The sequence below is a fragment of the Carassius carassius genome, chromosome 9 (genome assembly GCF_963082965.1).
Source record: "Carassius carassius chromosome 9, fCarCar2.1, whole genome shotgun sequence".
NCBI lineage: Eukaryota > Metazoa > Chordata > Actinopteri > Cypriniformes > Cyprinidae > Carassius > Carassius carassius.
This window is the reverse complement of record NC_081763.1, coordinates 17,115,825-17,136,006: the sequence shown is the minus strand read 5'-3', so window position 1 is coordinate 17,136,006 and position 20,182 is coordinate 17,115,825. Positions and strand designations below refer to the sequence as shown.

General features: G+C 36.5%; 2 protein-coding genes across 3 annotated transcripts; both read right to left on the bottom strand.

Annotated features, from left to right (window-relative positions):
• Positions 1 to 587: 587 nt before the first annotated feature.
• LOC132149097 (protein FAM83F-like) lies at positions 588 to 9,263 on the bottom strand. The gene is made up of 5 exons (XM_059558040.1): positions 8,455 to 9,263; positions 5,324 to 5,491; positions 3,110 to 3,231; positions 2,122 to 3,002; positions 588 to 1,436 (listed from the first exon to the last, which is right to left on the bottom strand). Exons 1-5 carry the CDS (start codon positions 8,914 to 8,916, stop codon positions 1,387 to 1,389), a joined length of 1,683 nt encoding a protein of 560 aa, XP_059414023.1. The 5' UTR covers positions 8,917 to 9,263; the 3' UTR covers positions 588 to 1,386.
• A 148-nt stretch (positions 9,264 to 9,411) lies between these two features.
• Positions 9,412 to 19,298, bottom strand: LOC132149099 (GRB2-related adapter protein-like). Of its 2 annotated transcripts, none has more exons than XM_059558041.1 (9): positions 19,124 to 19,298; positions 14,340 to 14,414; positions 13,839 to 13,955; positions 13,137 to 13,228; positions 12,843 to 12,962; positions 11,773 to 11,956; positions 11,325 to 11,429; positions 10,871 to 10,969; positions 9,412 to 10,197 (listed from the first exon to the last, which is right to left on the bottom strand). In XM_059558041.1, the coding sequence occupies exons 3-9, from the start codon at positions 13,914 to 13,916 to the stop codon at positions 10,021 to 10,023; spliced, it is 855 nt and encodes a 284-aa protein (XP_059414024.1). In that variant the 5' UTR covers positions 13,917 to 13,955; positions 14,340 to 14,414; positions 19,124 to 19,298; the 3' UTR covers positions 9,412 to 10,020. The 2 variants fall into 2 exon arrangements, with proteins under 2 accessions (XP_059414024.1, XP_059414025.1); XM_059558042.1 differs by having other exon boundaries at positions 19,223 to 19,284.
• Positions 19,299 to 20,182: the final 884 nt, after the last annotated feature.

The following is a 20,182-nucleotide window of genomic DNA, read 5'->3' as shown; positions in this document are numbered from 1 at the left end:
CTGGGGGAAAAATGCCAGCAGTATACCCACAAATGTTCAGTACATTAACTAGCAGATATTTTTTCCTATATTTCATGTTCTAGTGCCTAAGAAGTTGCTGCATTAATCAAAAAATGAGATATTACTAATAATTAATGAGATACTAGTTTTTCAATAGTTGTCATTTTCGAAGCATACGAACCCCATATATTTATTTATTGATCTAAAAAACAAAACAAAACAAACATTGCATTACATCTATCGTTTCACATAGAACACATTTCTTTGCCTTCTACTGTGCTGCGTTGTAATTGTTTTTTGTTCAGTTCAGTTCAGTTACATTTTATTAATATAACATTTAAAAACAACCATGGTTAACCAAAGTGCTTAACAATTTCTGGAAAAAAAAGTAAACATGCAAAACAGATGTCTGCTTTTTTATTAAAAAAAAAAACCCTTATCAAGACGTTCTTAAACATTCCGCTGTGTTCTTTTTGAATCTTTAAAGTCAAGAATGTGTTGTGTGTGAATTCTTAGGGGAACAGTACAGAAATTTATACTGATAAAATAAGTGTACAAATCATTCCATGCAAACATAAAGCCACACGTTTTACATTGCTGGACTGTATTTTTATTTATATTTTGTACAAACTGATATAATTAAGATGACATCACAGTAACAACATTTCAGCAAAATCTCAAGGGCAAAAAAGTTTCTAATTCACTTTCAAACACCAATGCAGCGATTTCAGGTGAACTAATTAAACCTGCATGGGGAACCTTTTCACCCTCAAGCAAAACTCCCAATCTTACAGATTCCTATTGAAATGGCTGAATTTCACCTGCAAAATTTTGCTGACCCATGGTAAAAGAGACTGCACCTTTAATGGTAACTGATCAGTCATGTTTTTATTTGTAATCGCTCAGCTTTGCTGTGGAGCTTTTCCCAGACTTGAGGATTGGGTGAGTGCAACTGATTAGGACTGGGTAAATATGCAGGGCAGAGATCTGCTAAACAGGAAATATGTGTAACATGCTACATTTTCAGAGTCTTACATTCATACAGTAGATCTCTGCAGTCCACCTATGAGCTCTGTAACTGGCAGGAGGTCACATGATCATTGTATGCTCACTTTAGTTCAGTCTTTTTTTTTTCCTGACACAAGCTCCTCGCAGTGTCAGCAGCACTTCCATTTAAACACACAGCACTAATACTTAGTTTTTCAGCTGACAGCTGAATCAATATTATTGTAGGGAGAATCACTACCTACATCTTGTCCAAACAAAATTTTCTCTCTTTGTTTTTTAACAGTATATACAGTTAATATTCTCATTGAAACCTGTCCTAGTATCCAAAGTCCTGATCTATAAGCACATGTTCTTGTTGATTCCTCTGGCAGAAATGCCTCAGGACTGAATACAGGCCTTCTTCTGGTTCCGCCTCCGCCCTCTCGGGCCTGAAAAGAAACAAAAGATGTCAAACAAATCTTAAATATTTAATTATGGCTGTATGAATAATCTAAATAGAACTGATATGCCTTAAATCATAAAGGCTGCAATTGAAATAATTAAATAGATGCATGTTTCAGAGTGAAGCGTGGCACTGCGTTCTTATACTTTGCCGCATCTCAGTGTCGCTTCAGTTGAGCACTTTAATGTTCATTTGGGAACACGACATCATCTTCTCATACTTTTATGGTAAAAATGTTGAAAAATTAAGAAATTATATTATTTAGTAGATATTAGATTTGTGATTTTATAGTTTATAATTACATTATAGTAATGTAATAAAATTTAATATTTTATATATTATTTCTCAAATACTTTTCCTCAAATAATACTACAAGAGTAATATATATATATATTTTTTTTTTTTTAAAGTAATAATAGATAAATAGCAATAAATGATTGTTATTGTTATTATTAAAGATATTGATGTATTATCACACAATCTGGGCCAAATTGTGTAACCTTACAAACAAGCAAACCTAGAATGTTTTTAAATCCCATTTTAAATTGCAATCGCAATTTTTATCCAAAAACCAGCATACAATTTTTTATTTTCTCCAAAATGTGCAGCCCTAAAATTAAAACATCGCACTTCTTGAAAATGCTGTACATGAGTATAGTCAGGATACATACCGTCCTCGCCATCTGTGGCAATAGTCTGAAGAGAAACACTCCTTGGACCCATTTTGTTCTTCTTGAGTTTAAACTTCACCTGTGGTGGATTCTCTATGAACTCAAATGTGTCTTCAACTTCACCAGTGCTGTCAGTCTCGGAGATCTTGCGAGGAGCAGGAGTAACATGTTTGGATGTGTCTTCTTGCTCATTAACATGATTGGCCAACCAAGATGCTTCCTTGGAGTTGCTGGTAACCTTAACATCTGTATGACTGATCTGTTTTGCACCTGTGATGGGTTGTTTTGTGCTTTGATGGGTTGTTTTAGAGAGAGGGTCTGGACTCTGGTTGTTTGCTCTGCCTTTCAAGAAATGCCGAAAGGAAGAGCGCTGCTTTTTAGAACCAAACTGCAAAAGCTTCTTCCCATCGCCCTTATTATCCTCTGTCCCATCTGGGGATGTAGGGGACTGTGGACGTACATGATCCCCATTGGTGTAGATTAATTTTTCCATGTTATTCACAGGGGCATGGTCAACATAGTCTCTCAGCTTAGTAAGATCCTGCAGGGAGCCAGTCACACCTAGACTGTTTCCAACGACTAAAGAGTACTTCGGATTATGGTATTTATGTGCAGGCACCTTTAGGTTGGCCTCTTTGGAGTCCTCTACAGAGATCTGGAAGCGTGACATGGATACAGGAACTGTGAGTTTGTTGGGTTCCACTGGCGTTTTCAGCACAGGAACTGACAGGGCCGGCTTACAGATGTGAAACTCACGATACAGGTCCACCTTATCAGACACAGCATACAGCTCTCTGAAGTCATTGTCGAAGAAGTCAACAACTTGTCCTGACATCACAGTGATTGTGTTGCGGTTCATCCTAGAGGAACTCCACGTAAAACTATAATGATGGGAATAATACAGAAAATGTAATGACAAAAAGAGTGAACAAACGTACAACAATGATGGACAAAACTGCAAGACTTAGTGTTTGCTCTATATACGAACCTGTATGATCCAAACATCACTTTCTCGCCATCAACCAACATGTACTTTGAGCACAGTGATCCTGGCAGACGACCAAAGGACAGTGGCATGCCTGAGCCCCTCACGGTTCGCACACGCAGGTTCTGAAAGAGCAGAAAGAGAGAAAATATGTACACACTGCATCATTTTTGGTCTCACACAATTGTGTTCAATAAAATCATGTTCAATTACCAAAAGATTGCTCTAAAAGAATAAAGAAAGATCTGTTTTATCCAGCCACAACTGACTCCAGAGTTTTTAATCGAAATATATTGCCAACATTAGCACAAAGCTTGCTTTGTGTAGAATTTCAATTATGTGTGTAAATGAGGATGTCGGAATAGACACGAACCCGTTAAAACACTCAGTCATTTGTGACCAAAGTCTTAGCTAAGATCAATATTATACTGTCTGACTTACAGCAAAAGAGACACAGTATGATTTGATTTTTATCCAAGATCTTATTGGATGAAAAAAGGTTGTTAAAAGGTAATTAATGATCATAACTATATCTTTGACTAATGTTTTTAATAATTGTTCTAGCGTCCAAAAGTCAGCTCTAACAATAACATTCAGGTGGACCTTTTCCAGCTGATGAATGCTAAAACATTGACAGCCAGTCAGAATCTACCTTTAAACTTTAAAGACTTTAAAGAGCTTTCACATTAAAAGCAGCAGAAAACAAAACCACAATGCTTATAATAAATGCAATGTTATCATCTGTTGTTGTGGTTGATATAGATACGGTTATTTTTATAGTTATTCTTGGTGTGAGCAGATTCTTGGTATAAGGAAATGAGGAATGAGGCGTCAGAGCAACACACCTGACATGGGCAAATATCCAAGGTGAAGTCGATAGCGACAGGTTAATAAAAAGAAATCCTTGCACACAGAGGTGTAGCGATTTCATTTGCACACTGAGGACTCGAAAGAAAGGAATACTGTAGCGACAAAGGGACTTTAAGTACAAGGCTGGCATGGATGAGGAAAAAGCAGAAGCGTGAGAGATGAGAGCACTCTACAACTCTCCTAAATGAGATCAAGTTGCCTTTTCCTTAGTTCTGTTCAAATCTGCAGATCCTCTTTCAGGAAATAACAATGCTGAATTATCCAACTCTATTGCTCAGTGTAAAGCGTTAGCTAAAAGCCCTAGTGTCCCATCTAAAACAATCCACATAGATAAGGCTTGTTGGCAGTATTTGGGGCAGAAAGTGCTGGGTTTCATTCGACAGCGCTGTTATGTGTGTGCACAGCAGACCAGGAAGTCTGTTGAAACCTGTGGCAACAGCTCCAGAATCTTCCTGAGTTTCAAGTTGACACAGATCCTTTAAAGGTCAGCTGACAATCTGTTAATGTGCGTCTGGGTGAGATATGGTAAGTCACGTGTTCAAAGTTTGACGACTTTTCCAGCAAAGCTTGATAAGGCACGTCTGACACTCTGAATATTGCTAACATACACACATTATGATGTTTTGATAACACGTGTCTTCCCTCTAACTGGCATTGTGTAATCAAATAAAAGGGCAACAGGGATCATGTTGGTTTACTGATGGCTAATGTTAAGAAATAAAAATCGAATGGGGTCGAAGAACAGACACTGTTTTTTATACTGTAATAGTTAAAAGTTTACATAGTCTTGTTAAAGATTTCAAATGTTTATCTTTAAACTCCATGGACTTAACAGTCACATTTATTTTATTATTAAAAAATAATAATAAAATTGCACCTATAAAATGTGTTAAATAAATAAATAAGATTATATAATACAATAAAACATTTCAAAACCTTTTTAAATATAGAATTTGATTATTTTGGAATTTGGTGTAAAATATGATCCTGACATTATTGTCAGATTCAGTGGTATATTATCTACATCATTAAAATTACATTTCAGTTTCAATTGAAATCAAAATGAAGTAATTGTTCCCAAAATATTTTGTATTGTGACATTATTTAAGGGGAACTCCAATGTGCATCATCACAATGCATCCCGATGTTTCACTTTTACTATTCACATTATTATTATTCACATTATATTTTTCATTAAGGTAGTAAGAATAGAAGACTGTTTTTTTTTGTGATTAATTTTATTAATAATTTGTGCTTAACTATCAAACATAATGCCACAAAATAATTGCCCTAAAATTGGCTTCATTTTTGTTTAATGCAGATAGAACTTCAATTGTTATCCCTCACCCTCAGGTGCTGCGCAGAAATCTGCAGTCTGCTGCTCATGTCCAGGAAGTGCGGCAAGCCGTTCTCCTCCAGCAGCAAGTACACAGCCACCCCTCTCTTACTCGCGGCGTCTAACAGATCCTGCAGGATCAGCAGGTCCGTCAACAGGTCCATGACCACTGCAACCAACTGAAAACCAAGTGAAACCAGACAGTGGTTAGAGCTTAGCTTATACAATTAGTTTATCATTACATCTGCTTTGAGGCAAGTACAAGCCACATTGGGCATTTCTGATGATGACTCTTTCTGCAGACAATCTGTTTGAAAATTAGTTTGAATGAACATGTGAAATCTCATACAGATGGAGGGATAACGCTGAGCAGACACTCTCCAGCATACAAAGTTCAAACACAATATGAATTACAAGCTATTTATGAAAAAAGCACCACACACCACAGTGTTTTAACAAATAAAATGCAAACTAGGTCAGCATAAAACTCATCATGACTTGGAAAAACAAGTTTAAATTTATTGAGTCAATTCAAAGCCCATTTAAAGCTCTAAATGTTTAAAGGTTAGGCCTCATTTTTTTCTTTATTCTCACCGACTTGCAGAGCAAATGTATGTAAATAAGAACGAAACAATTTGCATTAAAGAGAAAACACAGATAACAGCTGAACAGGAGCGTCGGTTGAGTCACATTACAAGGAAATGTTATTTTTAAGATTTTCAGTCAAGCATGTTTCTATCGGTTTCTCAAGAGGACACCGTCTGCTTCACATGACTTCACATGACTTCAGAAATATGTCTTTTGAGAGCGTCAGGATCGACCTGAATAATGTGTAAATACAATGTCCTGTGGACACAGTCTAAGGCTAACATTGACACCTGATTTCCTGAAACTAAAATGAAACTAGTCAGCAATCGGCTGTAAACTTTTTAAAACACATCTAAATATCACCCAGTTAAAGATTACTGGACAGTAACTCAATAAATATACCCAGAATGTGAACATTATACAATACGATTCTTCCGTTTTTCTAATAGATGAATAGTAAAGTAACAATTTAACACAGTTTAGTTACACAAAAAATATATACCGTCTGAGTTGCTGTATAAAAGGTGTAACTACAAAACAACAAAACAAGGGCAGCACTCGTCAGAACATCATTAACTCGATTTGACAAGTGCATTTGAATATGTTTCATCGCAACCCACCAACAAAAAAGTATCTACAATAAAATTAACCAGCTATATTTCTTACTGTATTCATTTTACTGCTACAAACAGAGATGGCCTATTAAAATCAGGTCCAAAAATCGTAAGGATCTAAGCATTATCTCAGGATGTATGACAGATTGATGATTATGAGAGGAAACAGAACTAAATTAGGAGTTGCAATGAAATGTAGTTGCTCTTGAGTTAACATTTTTCATGAACATTTATTACAGCTTTTGTATTAATTGAGGAATAGAGTACAGTGCATGGAGGTGAACTGAAGGCAGCTGAAATGCTTTGTATCTGAGGTGTGTCATTATAACTTAGCACTATTTAAGGAAGTCACAGTGTGTGTGTAAATGACTTTTGACTTGAGGCCTCTGGCAGTGTGATTGACAAGGCACTCAAGGCTACACGAGGGTGATTTCCTGACTGATTATTACTTCACTCTTATGACTGAAACTCATTCACAATGGCACACATCATACTGCTCAAAAGGTTAGAGATATTTCTATACATACTACCTGATCTAACTAATGGCAAGATACCTCTGTCCTCTGTTTTTTGGGGAAACTGGTCTTTCTGAGAACAGATTTTATTTCAATAGTTACTTATGTATTATTCTAATAACGATTCCATCATTAGAATTAATAAATACTTTATATCAACATTTGTTTACATCAAATTAAATGAATGTATTTGCTAATTCTCAGTTTTGCAACATACAATATGTATGTACTGTATACTTTTTAGATTTCATTTAAAGTTCAAATTAACGTTTCTGTTTCATATTGATTTGTAGGACTAAAGGCCAATGTTTATTCAGGCTGATTTCCAAATAAGATCTCAGAGCTATATCGCAATTAAACGGCACTCCAGCGAAATACCCACCGCCCCGGGGGCCAGGCCTCAGCAGTTTCTGAAGAAATGTGCCTTCTTCAGAAAAAAAACTTCTGCTGAACTGAATTCTTAAGATTTGTACTTAACTTTATCTGATTATTCCGTATTCCCACAACTTTAGTTGTTTTAAAACAGTCAGGTCAGAGTTAAATGTTCATTATTTTATTGAAAGATGATCTTATGCTCAGTGAAAGGAACACGACCACATGACTGACAATTAACTTCAGAATATGTCATAATGACAGCCCCGTATAAACTTACAGTAAAGCTGTAAGTCAAATCATGCGAATCATACAATTAAAACAAATAAATCTATAAAACATCTTAAATATGACTTCGCATAAGCAGGACACATAACTTATTTCCTTAAAATGAACTATTTAGGTTACTACTTTATTTGTTAGTATTTATCCTGTACTCCAATAGTGAATAGTACAGTATATATTTTTTTAATTTCACTAACTATTTGATTTCAGAGTGAGGATCTATGGTTCAAATATCAACTATTCACTTCCAACTAGTAACCAGTTTTACTATTAAGGTTTCTGTAACTTCTAGTAACTATTCCAAAAGATACTAGCATCCATTTCAATACACATACATTTTTATTGGATACAGCACTACAGCACGTATAAAGCACTATAAATAAAGGTGACTTGACTAGTAACTAAGTACTTACAGTATACCTCAAGAATAGTTACTAGTAAATAGCTACAAGCAACACACAAGTTAGAAATATTGTAATTTTTTGACCCACAAGTTAGAAATATTGTAATTTTTTGACCCGTGCAAATAGCAACCAGTAACAATGGGATAATTACTTGAGGATACTACTGTACTAGTATAATGCATACGTATGATGACTAATTGAACAGATATAGGTCACTAAGTAGTCTACTAATGACTAATGAATAGCTATTAATCACTTAATTAGGCTATTATTGGAATAGTTTGTTCCACTAGTAATAAAAAAATATATTTAAAAAATACAATTTTGTAGTAGGAATAATTGGTAGACGGCTATGGTCGCTTACCTTCGTGGATTCTTGAATGAGTCTGCGGACCACCTCTTTAATATGCGGATTGTTGTTTTTGGATGGGTGGGTGTAAACCGACACCCGAGTTACCCCTTTGTAATGACCGTTGCTAGGCCAACCGATGTCTAGCGGAGGGATCTCCGTATCTGACATGGTCGGCCAGTAGGTTGAGTGAACACCTGAGTCTTCACTTGTATCGTGGGGCGACCGTGAGCAGCAGATGTCCGAGTCACTGTCATATTCCTGGAAGGTGTCCCGCATCCATTTGATTTCCCTTGCAGAGAGAAAGTCTTTAATATTATCCTCTTTGAGGCGCATCTTGAACGCGCCATCCCCGTCCTTCAAGAGCTGCTCGAGCGCGGCCCGCTGCTCCTCGCTATAGTAAAACTCCGGCTTGGACTCCGGTATTTTCACGTTGACATGTTCGTCGTCCAAGCATACTAGCTGAGACTCAGCCATGGCAGCTGTACTCCCGGAAACAACGGTTCACCTGCGTGACTCCAGGCGGAACGCTCAGCACACCTTTACCTGTTTGAGTGGTTGGCTGAGGTGTTTCTCAACGAGATTGAAAAGAACGGTTGGGCGGAGCTTCGGTAGAGCGGTAGGCGGGGCTTGTGAGTTGACATGATGATGACACTTGTTTAACTTCAAATAAGTACGGATGAAACGGTCACGTTAGTTTCCTTGACTGACGCCAACTTTTGTGTTTCTTTACCAAAAAAGTAAATAAAGGAATACAACTACAACCAAGAAAACAAACAAACAAATAACAATAATAAATAACAATTAAAAGTTTATTTTTAATGTTCTGTTATAGTTTAGCTGTAACTTTATTTCCTCCGTGGAACACGGAAAATACAAATTAAGTCCTTCAGGTTGGAAACAACATGACAGTGATTAAATTATGACACAATGAGGTTGAACTATCCCTTTGAAAATATCACTTGACTTAGGTTTGAAAGCAGAACGATTTATTCAAGCTATTTACCGCTGTTATTATCATATTTGGCATCCGTATTTTCCATCTTGTATAACAAAACAATAATCATACCTCTTCTGCCTGTGCCATGGGTCTATTTTGACAACTGACACTTGTTAAAAACGTCTCTTTTTAATACAAAAATTGGTACAATAACAAAATCTTTGCTTACTGTAACACTGTGACTTAGTGTGTCCTACTGAAGATCTTAACATATAAACATGAAACGAAAGGTCACTGTATGAGCTATACACTATATAATTCAGTAGATCATATAAGAGACATGTCTAGTCATTATGAGAATCTGACACATAAGGGAAATGGTTTGGTTTACTCTTCGTACCATATTTGTGAAACTGAAAAAAAAAATGGTTATGTATATGAAAAAGAGAAGCAAAAAGAGAAGCAACAAAGAGCTTCAGGAGTCTTTTTCTCACTTCTCCTCAACAGTTCTGCAGCCAGTTTTATAAAAAGTAATTTGAAAATAATCATCCAGTCCATGCATTACTGAAAGGATTTGGTAAGAGAATGATGGATTTGACCCTTAACATACTGATTCCACACCTCTGAGCAGTCAGAAGACTTCAGATCGGTTCTGTGTAGTTGGCAGGGAAAAGACCAGTCCTGCCGCGCAATCGACCTTTCCACCACGATGCATCAGAACGTTCCAGTACGTCTATGACGTCACCTGCATTGAAGCCCAACTCGTCATCTTCCTCTGCTGTGAAGTCATACAGTGCTATCACCTGTATGGTTGACCTCTACAACACACACACACACACACAATAAATGGTCAGTATAATAAAAAATAAAAAGTACCAATATCCTTCTGAATTTAGTTCCTTAATGTCCCTAAATGGCTGGTTCCTATATTATTCTTTTTTTAATACTTGGGACATGAAAATAAAATCTAATAAAAAATAACCATGTATAGCCATTTAAAGGTGCAGTGTGTAATTTCTGTACATCATGAAAAAAAAAAAAAAAAAAAAACCTTTCTGAACACCCTCACATTCTATAGGCTGTACAAACCGTTAGTTCAGCCTCCATACTCATGCCATTGGTTAGTTGTCTCACCATATAAATGGTGTGTTCAAGTCCTCTTGGGAAGTTCATATTTATGAGTTTTATTTAGTTATATTTTCTGTTTTTATACATGCAACTTAAATTCAGAAAATTCAGGTTCCCTTTCGGAATTCTGACTTTGTGGGGGCACTCATGTGTGAGCAACTTGTAAATACGATCTTTCCCGACTTGACTTGAATGCACCATAACATAGGATAGTAGAAGTAGAAGTATTTTAAACTTGCAAAATATTACGCACATTGCCTTTTATAAAAAACAAAACAAAAAGAAGACGTTCACACAAGACCTAAATAGAGTTTTGTGTGATGATACTCTTGACAGCTCATGAGAGAGTTTCTGGTGTCATACCGGAGCAGGCAAAGTTTCAGAGGTTCGCCGAGGGGCTGGGCTGTTCCTCCCTTGGTGTCCCAGAGTGTTAGCTTTTTCCTCAACACTTCCTCTCTTACTCTGAGAAAAGAACACAGTTGTATTTATCAATAAGTCCCTTTTTCTTGCCATACAATTACAATAATTACAATTACGATATTTGCAATTTTCTTATATATATATATATATATATAATTAAATGCAATACATATTTTTTCATATTTTACACAATATTTTATATTTAAAATAATAAGATTTAATGCGTTTTCATAATCCGTTTTTGCAAGACTGTAGGAACAGCTGGTTAGTTGAATGGAATAAAGACTACGGTACTTCAATATGAATGACAGCTTTTCAATAATTCAGCAAGGTTTTCCAGTTTTAAATGCATGCACAGATGGGCTTGAATATGACTGTTGACATGCTTGTACTGTACCTTCTGGTTGTGAGTCTGATCTGTTGTGTTGCGGTTTTGTGATAAGGTTGGGGGACCGCCATAACCACCAGCTGGAGAAGGCCGAACTTCGGGTGGACTCCTTAACTGAAAATGAGGACCATTTATAGATTTTATGAATATTATTGATCTCCTGTACAACATACTCTCAGCTTCATTCACATTTAAAAGCCATGTTTGGCAGAATTGGCTCATATTGCATTGAACAAATCTTAAATTTGAAATAAACATTTTCACAACAGAGCCTTTCTGTTTTCATTTCATCAGCTGTCTCTTGAAAAACAAGTGAAATCAGCAGATAAATGCGTTCAGAGACAGCAAAAAGAAAGTTTAATGATTAGGTATGTCTTCACGGAGTTCAGTTTAAACAGTAGACTAGAAGATTAAGAGCAAACTGTATTTATGGATTTCAAATCTAGATATTATTTACAGGAGGTGCTGCTCGTGGCTCATTTCCACTTCCGTCCCTAAGGAAGATCTCCCTCTGCTTGGATATGGAGGTGGTCTTGTAGAACTCCACAAGCTTGTTTAGAGAGGTAAACTTCTCCGTCCACAGGTAGTACTGGCACGATTTATCCTTCATAACTTTGAAATGCTGTACATCACACTCGTGTCTGTGAGCCGTGAAAAAAAACAAAGCGAGATAAATGAATGTGAGAAAAACGAAACCTAACCGTTCACACTTATTTCAGTGTCATATGGCAGGCTCATATATAAAAAATACTTTCACTTACAAAAAGCTATGCAATCATTTAACAGAAGCTTCTAACTTATTCAAGTTTGATTACCAGCCCTCAGGACATATTATGGTCCATGAATTTTCATAAACAGAAGCTTGCACAACCCACTTTCTGCACTAGAGGGAACCCTCGCTCATTCTCTCTCTCTTTCTCTCTCAGTCTTACATGGAGCATTCAGTTTGGACCCACTGTATAGGTGATTTATGAGAGTATGGCTGAAACAAATAGACTGTCTGACTGCTGTAATAAGATGGATGTTATTGATGCATTATTGATGGAGTGTTTCCATAGGGCAGACTCAGTGTGTGTGTGTGTGTGTGTGTGTGTGGTCTATGAGGATCTTTCAGCCTCATGGCTTAAAGAGACCGACATGACAATTTGTGGGATTACAGATTCACAGCATTTTAAGGGTGACCTTCATGGGACAGCTGAAATACTAACACTAGCCTAACAAGACTGTGACCTTATCTCATTTTGTGTTTTTAGATTTTTTCTTCTGCAGAAAACAAAAGAAGATATGTTGTAAAATATAGATAACCAAGCATTTTTGGTTACCATTGACTTCAATTATATTGACAAACAATGTTGTACAGAACTAAGAAAGTCATACAGGTTTGGAAGGACACAATGATGGTGTGTAAATAATGACAGAATTTTCAATTTTGGGTGAACTATGCCTTTAAGCAGTCACAAAGGCAAAATCAAAACCTGCAATCCTAATATAAATCCACTCATTCCATTCTCTCCTCATTTTTGTTACCTGACTGAGATGGAGAAGTCTCCAGGGGAACTCTGGCTGCCACGGATCAGGAAAGCGCCCACTTCTCGGGACTTGAGAATCTCCTCAGCCGAGCCACGACTGGCGTTCTCTTTGTACCAGCTGTAGAACATTTGGAATCCAAATACAGTTGTGTGCTTATTAAGTCCTTTAACTCTCTCTTGCTCTGTCTTTATCTACTTACAATAGCCCAAATTTTAACTACTACATGCTCAAGAGTTTTTTGCATGTGATAAAAAAAACATACAAACATAAATATCACAAGCATGAGCTCACCTCGGCGTTTGCATGTCAACATAGTTTTTAGGTATGAAGCCCTCATGACCATGTAGCTCTGCTTTGAACCATTCGTCTTGAGTTCCCAGGATCTGTTTAAAGTAATATTTGTTAAAAAGAAAATAATCCCAAAGAATAAAATCCCATTTCTTAAACCCTCATAAAAAGGTAAATTATAATTATGAGATTAGAAGTCATAATTGTGACATAAACACATAATTATGACATAAAAATTTAAATTTTGATGCAAGTGAAAATGATTAGATAAAACTTAAATGACTTAAAAAACTGAAATTATAAAATGAGACATAAATCATAATTATGAAAATGTAAAACAATCACGATACATTATCTTTGCCCAATGCACTGACAGTAGCTATAGTGTAACCCCACTGACTTGATAGCTTTGCACCTTCATTTGTGTTTAAAAATCTCTCAAACGTGTCAAAATCTCAAATGCCTAATTTTCTTATCAGTCATGGAGCTTCCCAAGAAATGTATAAACCCATATTCAGCAAACACATTTTTTTCTTTCTGCGATATTTCCAAGAAATATAGCTGAAGTCGTCTTATAAGCACAAATACTTGTTTTCACTGTTTCCTCTGTATACTTAATTTTTTTTAGCTAGCATCTGTAGCATTTTTCATTTGGTGGTCAATTCAAAACTAAGTGGTTGTGCATTCGAGTATTCCATCACTCACCTTCAGAATGTCTCCTTTGCGGAAGCTGAGCTCATCTTCTGCTGTGCCATTGAAGTCATACTTTCCTCTGGCCTCCATGGTGAAATACGGAGAGGTTGAACGAAGGGAAGTGTCAAGCTGCCATAAATGGGAAGAGATAGAAAAAGGTTTGAGAAACCAGGGTGAGAAAATGAAGAAAATAAAGAGTAAACGTGTAAACCTCAGGCTTGTGAGAAACCAGTGAGGTCAAAACCCTGCTAATGTTCTAGTGAAGCAAAAACAGGCAGCTGTGGTTAGCTTGCTAGTGACAATTGTATGCATTGCAAATGTGAGCTTTTACTAAAGTGGAGCAAGTTGGTTCAAAAAAAGCTACTCAGTACTTTTAAGTACTGTCAAGTTTTGACCACTCACAAAAAAAAGAAAGAATAAAAGGTTTTAATAGGGAAGAAATATAGAAATAAATGAAGCAGGCAATTAATGTATTATTAACCCATAATTGGGAAAGAAGAGGTCACATCTTACTATAATACACTGTCTGTGATCTGAGGATGTTGAGACACTTGTTTAATTCGTTTCAAGAGTCCATCACACCTCCACCTAAAGAAAACACATAAACAGGCCAAAATTAACAAACTGAAATGAATGGAAGACCATAGATGTAGTCCACATGAATGTGTCCTAGGTCTTGTGTTCCAGGTCTTGTGAAGTCGGATGATTCCTTTTGAGTGGGAAACAGATATATTTTAAGTCATTATTTACTGATTTTTATTTAAGCTTTTTAATCTTTTCTTGGCGAGAACCCCATCCCCCCGTTATCTTTGCACAGAAGTTGTTCTAAGAGAACGTTTTCAACCAAGTTGGTTGATGATCATTTTAACCAGATTGGTTGAGAAGTTTAAAGGTCCTCTCTGTTCTCCTTTGAATTGGGCTTTTCAGAGTGAAGAGGAAAGAAAGGGATGCTGGTAATCAGGATCATTTCCATTAGGATCGGGGGAAAGAGAGCTGCACAAACAGCAGAGGAGGAAATGCAGATTAAATTATATTTAATTACTACAGTATGATGCATGTCCTTGCCCATCCTCCATTTGAGATGGTGACTGTACAAGGAGAAAACACATGCGTAAACAACAAATGTGGCTTTGGCTCGCTATAAGAGGAACTTTGCAGAAGTAAACAACCTTTTAACCCTTCATTAATGCATATTATTTAACAAAGGGGTAACCTCTGTAAACAGCAGTCAAGGGGACATATAACACTTGTATTTTTTCCCTCTGAAGTCTTGTAAGTAAATAACTGAAATTTGACTGTTTTTGTTTTTACTGTCACTGGCCAGTACCCTAACATACAAAATCTGAAAGGGACTTGATTTGTACCCTATTTGCCCCTAAATTAGTACCAGGAGACAGTTTTGTACCTTTTTTTCTAGGAGTGTAGCATTTCACTGCCTTTTATTTTTCAATATGATTTGATCTCTTTCATAAAGAAAATGTTTTGCTTCATTGTCATTCAGTACGTCAGGCTCAAGCTCTTTGATTCCTCATAATACATAGGTTATTTTCTTACAGAACTGCTAATGATAATGATCTGCAGCTAGGGTTGGGTGCTATACTGGTATGAAAGTGACTACCGGTATTATTTTGTATGCTGCTTGTAACTACTTTCACCGTGAGTTTCATTAAAAATAATCGCACGCCTCAGAACTTTCGTCAGCCAATCAGATTCGCTCGGCCCGTAGTATAAATAATTTAGACGTCATATTGCTTTCTGGAATATTCCAGAACATTGTGGGACTAAGTCATAAAAGATAAAATGCATGAGTAATAAAAGATTAGCTTGTATAAACTGTCAACTAGGGCTGGGACAACGCGTCGAGGTCATCGATGACGTCGACGCAAAAAATACGTCGACGCAAAATATGTGCATCGATTCGTCGACCTGTTTTTATTTCTCTAAAAAACGTTTGCAAAACGTTTACCTTATGTGCGCTGAATATACGCGATGGCCGGATCAACATTCTGTCCAACGTTATATAACCAATCCAGGGGTTTTTCTGCATTGATCTTTTTTGTTGGCGGCTGTCAAAGCCTTATTTGATCGGTGAGTGACAGTGACAGGGCACGTACGAGAGAGAGCCCCGGCTGCACGCGCACTCACAGTCTTCAAACAACACGAGCGATTCTTGCTCTCTCCCTCCCTTGTGCATATTAATCAAAATCATTAAACACGATAGAAAAAGGGCGCAACACCAAAGTTTCACGCGCGCTCGCGCACTCACAGTCTTCAAACTACACGAGCGCTTCTTGCTCTCTCCCTCCCTTGTGCATATTAACCAAAATATTAGACACGATAGAAAAAGGGCGGAACGCCAAAGTTTCACGTGTAGCATGCAGAGATTTTTTTTTCTACATGACAGGCTGCTGGCTCCCACTGTTAATTTTTTTTTTTTTTTTTTGTAAAAGCACTCTCTGTATTAACTTAAAGCCCTCAAGTTTACATTTACATACTGTATTCTTTCAATTGCTCTAAACAAGTATTTTGGGTGAACTTTTTTATTGAATACTAGACATCAAGTTGTTGTTATTTTCATCTGAAAGAACTTCTTTTTTTCAGTAAGCTAGGCCCTATGTGTTCAGTAAGCTTGTTTCAGTAAGCTATGTGTTTTCAAGGTTTCAAGGTTTTATTGAATGCTGTCTCTATACAAGTAATGCATTCTTAGTCAGTCTTTTATTTTGTAATTTTAAGAGCAATAAACATATTGCAATGTTAAGGAATTGATGTTTTTTCCATTCAGATATGTAAATCAACATGTATAAATTGTTAGTAGTCAATTAATGGGGAGATAATCGAAATCAAATCGGTCTGAAAAATTAATCGCTAGATTAATCGTTTAAAAAATAATCGTTGATCCCAGCCCTACTGTCAACATATTTTTTATTTTTCAGCACTGTTAATGATATGTGAGTTTCGTATTAGGTATGTCAAACTCCATAATGAAACATTAAAAATAGAAGCAGAACTAAACTTTTATGAATATTTGTTTAAACAGCGTAATTCTGTCAGTTAAATCTCCTGTGATGTTTTTGGCCTTATATTGAAGATGGTGTGCTGGTTTTCAATGTCCTACTCCGACATAGTTTTCGATGTCACCTATTTTCAATTTGTCAAGATTACACTGAGACACACTGACATGGATTTGAAGTCGTTCGTCCCTCCCTCCCTCTCCCCTCTGGCCTTGTGAAAAACCATTTCTCAGATGAGCAGCGATTAGATGTGAGAGCTGATCTGTCAGTCATGATAATGTGCTCTGTCACTTCCACAGTGCTCAGTTATCTTTGCCTAAACTGAGCTCTTGTCGTACTGCAGACGGGGACAGAGGAGACCCGATGATGCATGTTCTAAAAGCAACAAATTAACATGAAATAAAGTGCAAATTGGGCCACATATGCTAATTGGAAACATAATTTATTCCCTGACTGTAAGTGTTACAGAAACACTGTCTGTTCTCTTTTTTTAATATGATGTATAATTAGTGAAGTTTGTGAAGAGGAGAGCTGTTTTGTTTTGGTTTTGTGGATTAAACAGACTTAATTTGACTATGAAAGAGAAAGAGATTGAATATAATGAGTGAGACAAAGAGACACAGAATACATTAGAGCAAATTAGATCCGTTCTTTGCATAGAGATACTTCAATTTAAGAGAGCTAATATTTTTAAAGTTTATCAGAAAGCAAAAACTTTTTATATTCAGGGTCTAAAGGTTCACACTGAAAATAAGATATCCAAAATCCAATTCAAACTTACAAAACAAAAACGTTATTATTTAAAATGAGGTATGACATATTCCAGGCTCTACTAGGTCATTAATCAAAAAAGTAGATTTGTGACACTGATCATGTGAGTCTGTACACATGGTCAGAGGTTTTCCCTTCAATCCAAGCTCAGGATTGTCTTTGGATTGGTCTCAAATCATTTTGGAGAACATGATCATCAGTTTTATTTAATTCATGCTGCTGTCATTAAAGCAAAAGAGGAACAAACCAAACACTAAGAAATTATGAAATTCATTGGCATTAATAGTGAAATTCAAATTTGCAGTTTTTTTTCTGATAGGAATTGTTATGATTATGATTCTGATAGCAACGATTAAATAATCCTTTACACACTCAGTACTGTTGAACACGTCACATTTCATCTGCCCTCCACTCCCTATCATACTCTGTCAAACAGCTTCTGTGATATCAAGATAACAAGGCTAAACCCACGTGAAGAAATAAACCTATATGCAAATGAAAACACAGCATTTTGCAAATATTTGTTGGAAACCGATTTTCCTGTTTTTCCCCTAACCTTGAAGCACAGACCTCAGGGTTCATGCAAACATGGCGAGATCAGAACAGGCATTACCAGGAAGGAAGGCAAAAAAAAAAACAAATAGCAATTTAAAGACTGAAAGCTGATTTGTCTGTTGTGACAGAGGGTAGTTGTTTTATGGATAAACACTGAGCTTTAGTCTCATTCCCACGATAGATGGTCTCTTTGTGTTAGTGCTGCTATGCCGTGGCCCAGTGCTTTTATACTTTACGAATATACTGTATGGTCACAGAGTATGTACAAGTAAAACAAAATGAAACAATTTGCACAATTTAGTATGCAAATTAAGAGTTGATCATAAGATACATTTTTACTTTTAGAAATAGGGAAATTAGACCAGCTTCTGTTGTAGGCTATATATTCCAAATGAGTTCTACATTCCCTTGTTTGGATGATAGCCTATGTGTGTGTGTGTGTGTGTGTTTGGACAACAACCACTTCTTTAATATTACTGATTTACAGTAGTCAATACTACTCAAAACTACAGTATAAAACCACATACTTGGAATTATGGGGATTACGTAACGACCAAACGTCTTGTAAACCTTGAATTCTACATAATATATTTTAGCTATTTTTAAAAGGTATTGGAGTTTCCAATTCTTCCAGTGTTGGACATTGTCTGCTCTTCTTTCATTATCCTGGCCAACATTAATATTTAAAGTTAATTTCATACAGTATCTACGTACGCACACTTGCCTACAAAACTAATTTGGCGCATTTATGACGTCATTAAATCAACAGTTTTTCACGTCTTTAAAAAAACACGTTAGTATCAATTGAAACATAAATGCGCCAACCTTTAAGACCAGTAGTGAACAGTTTAAACGAGCATATTGTGTCAGCGCGCCCGCAGAGTGCTGCAACTGTCAAACTTCACACATCTGGTAACTGCAACTTTGAAATAAAACTAGAGGCAAACCAAATTACTTTACCGTAGTCTCGCTGTTTCACTGTCCGACAACGAGGAAAAGACGAACCACCTGGAGCGGAATTGTCACCAAAACGTCTCAAATCACCAGTGGCTACTTAACTGTTAATCCGCTACCTGCACGCGCATACCCGTGTGGCCGCGTCTCGAGGCTCTGCTTGGAACACCACGCACTCACGAGAACGAGCGGAACCGTTGTCTCCGCCCCCTTGAAAAAGGCAATGTAACAGAACTCTGAACTCTAACCGGGCGAAATATTCACTTTCACTTGGGTTGAACGTTTTTTTTTTTTTTTTTTTAATAAAATACTGTCACTCATTTTTATTTTATTTTTTTGGAGATCGTCTTGCACAACCCGATATTGTATTTTTGGTAGCCTACCACCTTAGCTAAATGACTATCTAAAAGACGTTTTAAACAATAAATTAAGTTTTTGTATCATATATTTCTAAATATACGAATATCTTTTAATGTAGATTTGGTGGTTATTTTTAAAACGTATAACTCAATGTAAAGGGAACACCCAAAGCTATTTATTTTGATATATAACTTTTTAAAACATCTGACTGGTGTGTTTATATAGTTAGCCTGATGCGCAAATTCCTATTTTTTTTTTTTTTTAATTTCTGGTAAAATGTTAAATAACTGTGTCTTCATGAGTAACATCTGCACTTAGAGAGAAGGATCACACAAATTCTGCACTTTTGCTAGAGTGGCAAAGCATGCGGCAGGAAACCCAGCTGAGATCAACTTGCTGGAAATGTGTGGTTTCTCTCGCTCTCTTTCTCTCTCTAACACACCATATAAGAATGCTCGTTTCTATCTAAGCAGTTTGCAGACATTTTTATCAAGCACATACAATTTGATTGAGCTGGTTCCTGCTCAAGTTCATGGATGTTCAAGCTTTGATAATAAGGTCCAGGTTAGGAAGAAATGTGCTCAGAGCATATGTGCTTATGGTAGTTCGGTGGGGTTCCCCCTGCGCAAACCTTTTATGCACCTGCAGGAATCAGGTCAACACCTCAAGCCATATAAAATGCGTCTGCATGACACAAAAAAACAG

Excerpts from the sequence above, each read along its gene's own strand:
- LOC132149097 (XM_059558040.1), bottom strand. The coding sequence starts at position 8,916 with ATGGCTGAGTCTCAGCTAGTATGCTTGGACGACGAACATGTCAACGTG. Across the intron at positions 5,492-8,454 it reads TCATTCAAGAATCCACGAAG|TTGGTTGCAGTGGTCATGGA; the intron begins GTAAGCGACCAT and ends CTTGGTTTTCAG. Across the intron at positions 1,437-2,121 it reads TGCCACAGATGGCGAGGACG|GCCCGAGAGGGCGGAGGCGG; the intron begins GTATGTATCCTG and ends GTTTCTTTTCAG.
- LOC132149099 (XM_059558041.1), bottom strand. The coding sequence starts at position 13,916 with ATGGAGGCCAGAGGAAAGTATGACTTCAATGGCACAGCAGAAGATGAG. Across the intron at positions 11,430-11,772 it reads AGCCACGAGCAGCACCTCCT|TTAAGGAGTCCACCCGAAGT; the intron begins GTAAATAATATC and ends CCTCATTTTCAG. Across the intron at positions 10,198-10,870 it reads CTGAAACTTTGCCTGCTCCG|AGGTCAACCATACAGGTGAT; the intron begins GTATGACACCAG and ends TGTGTGTTGTAG.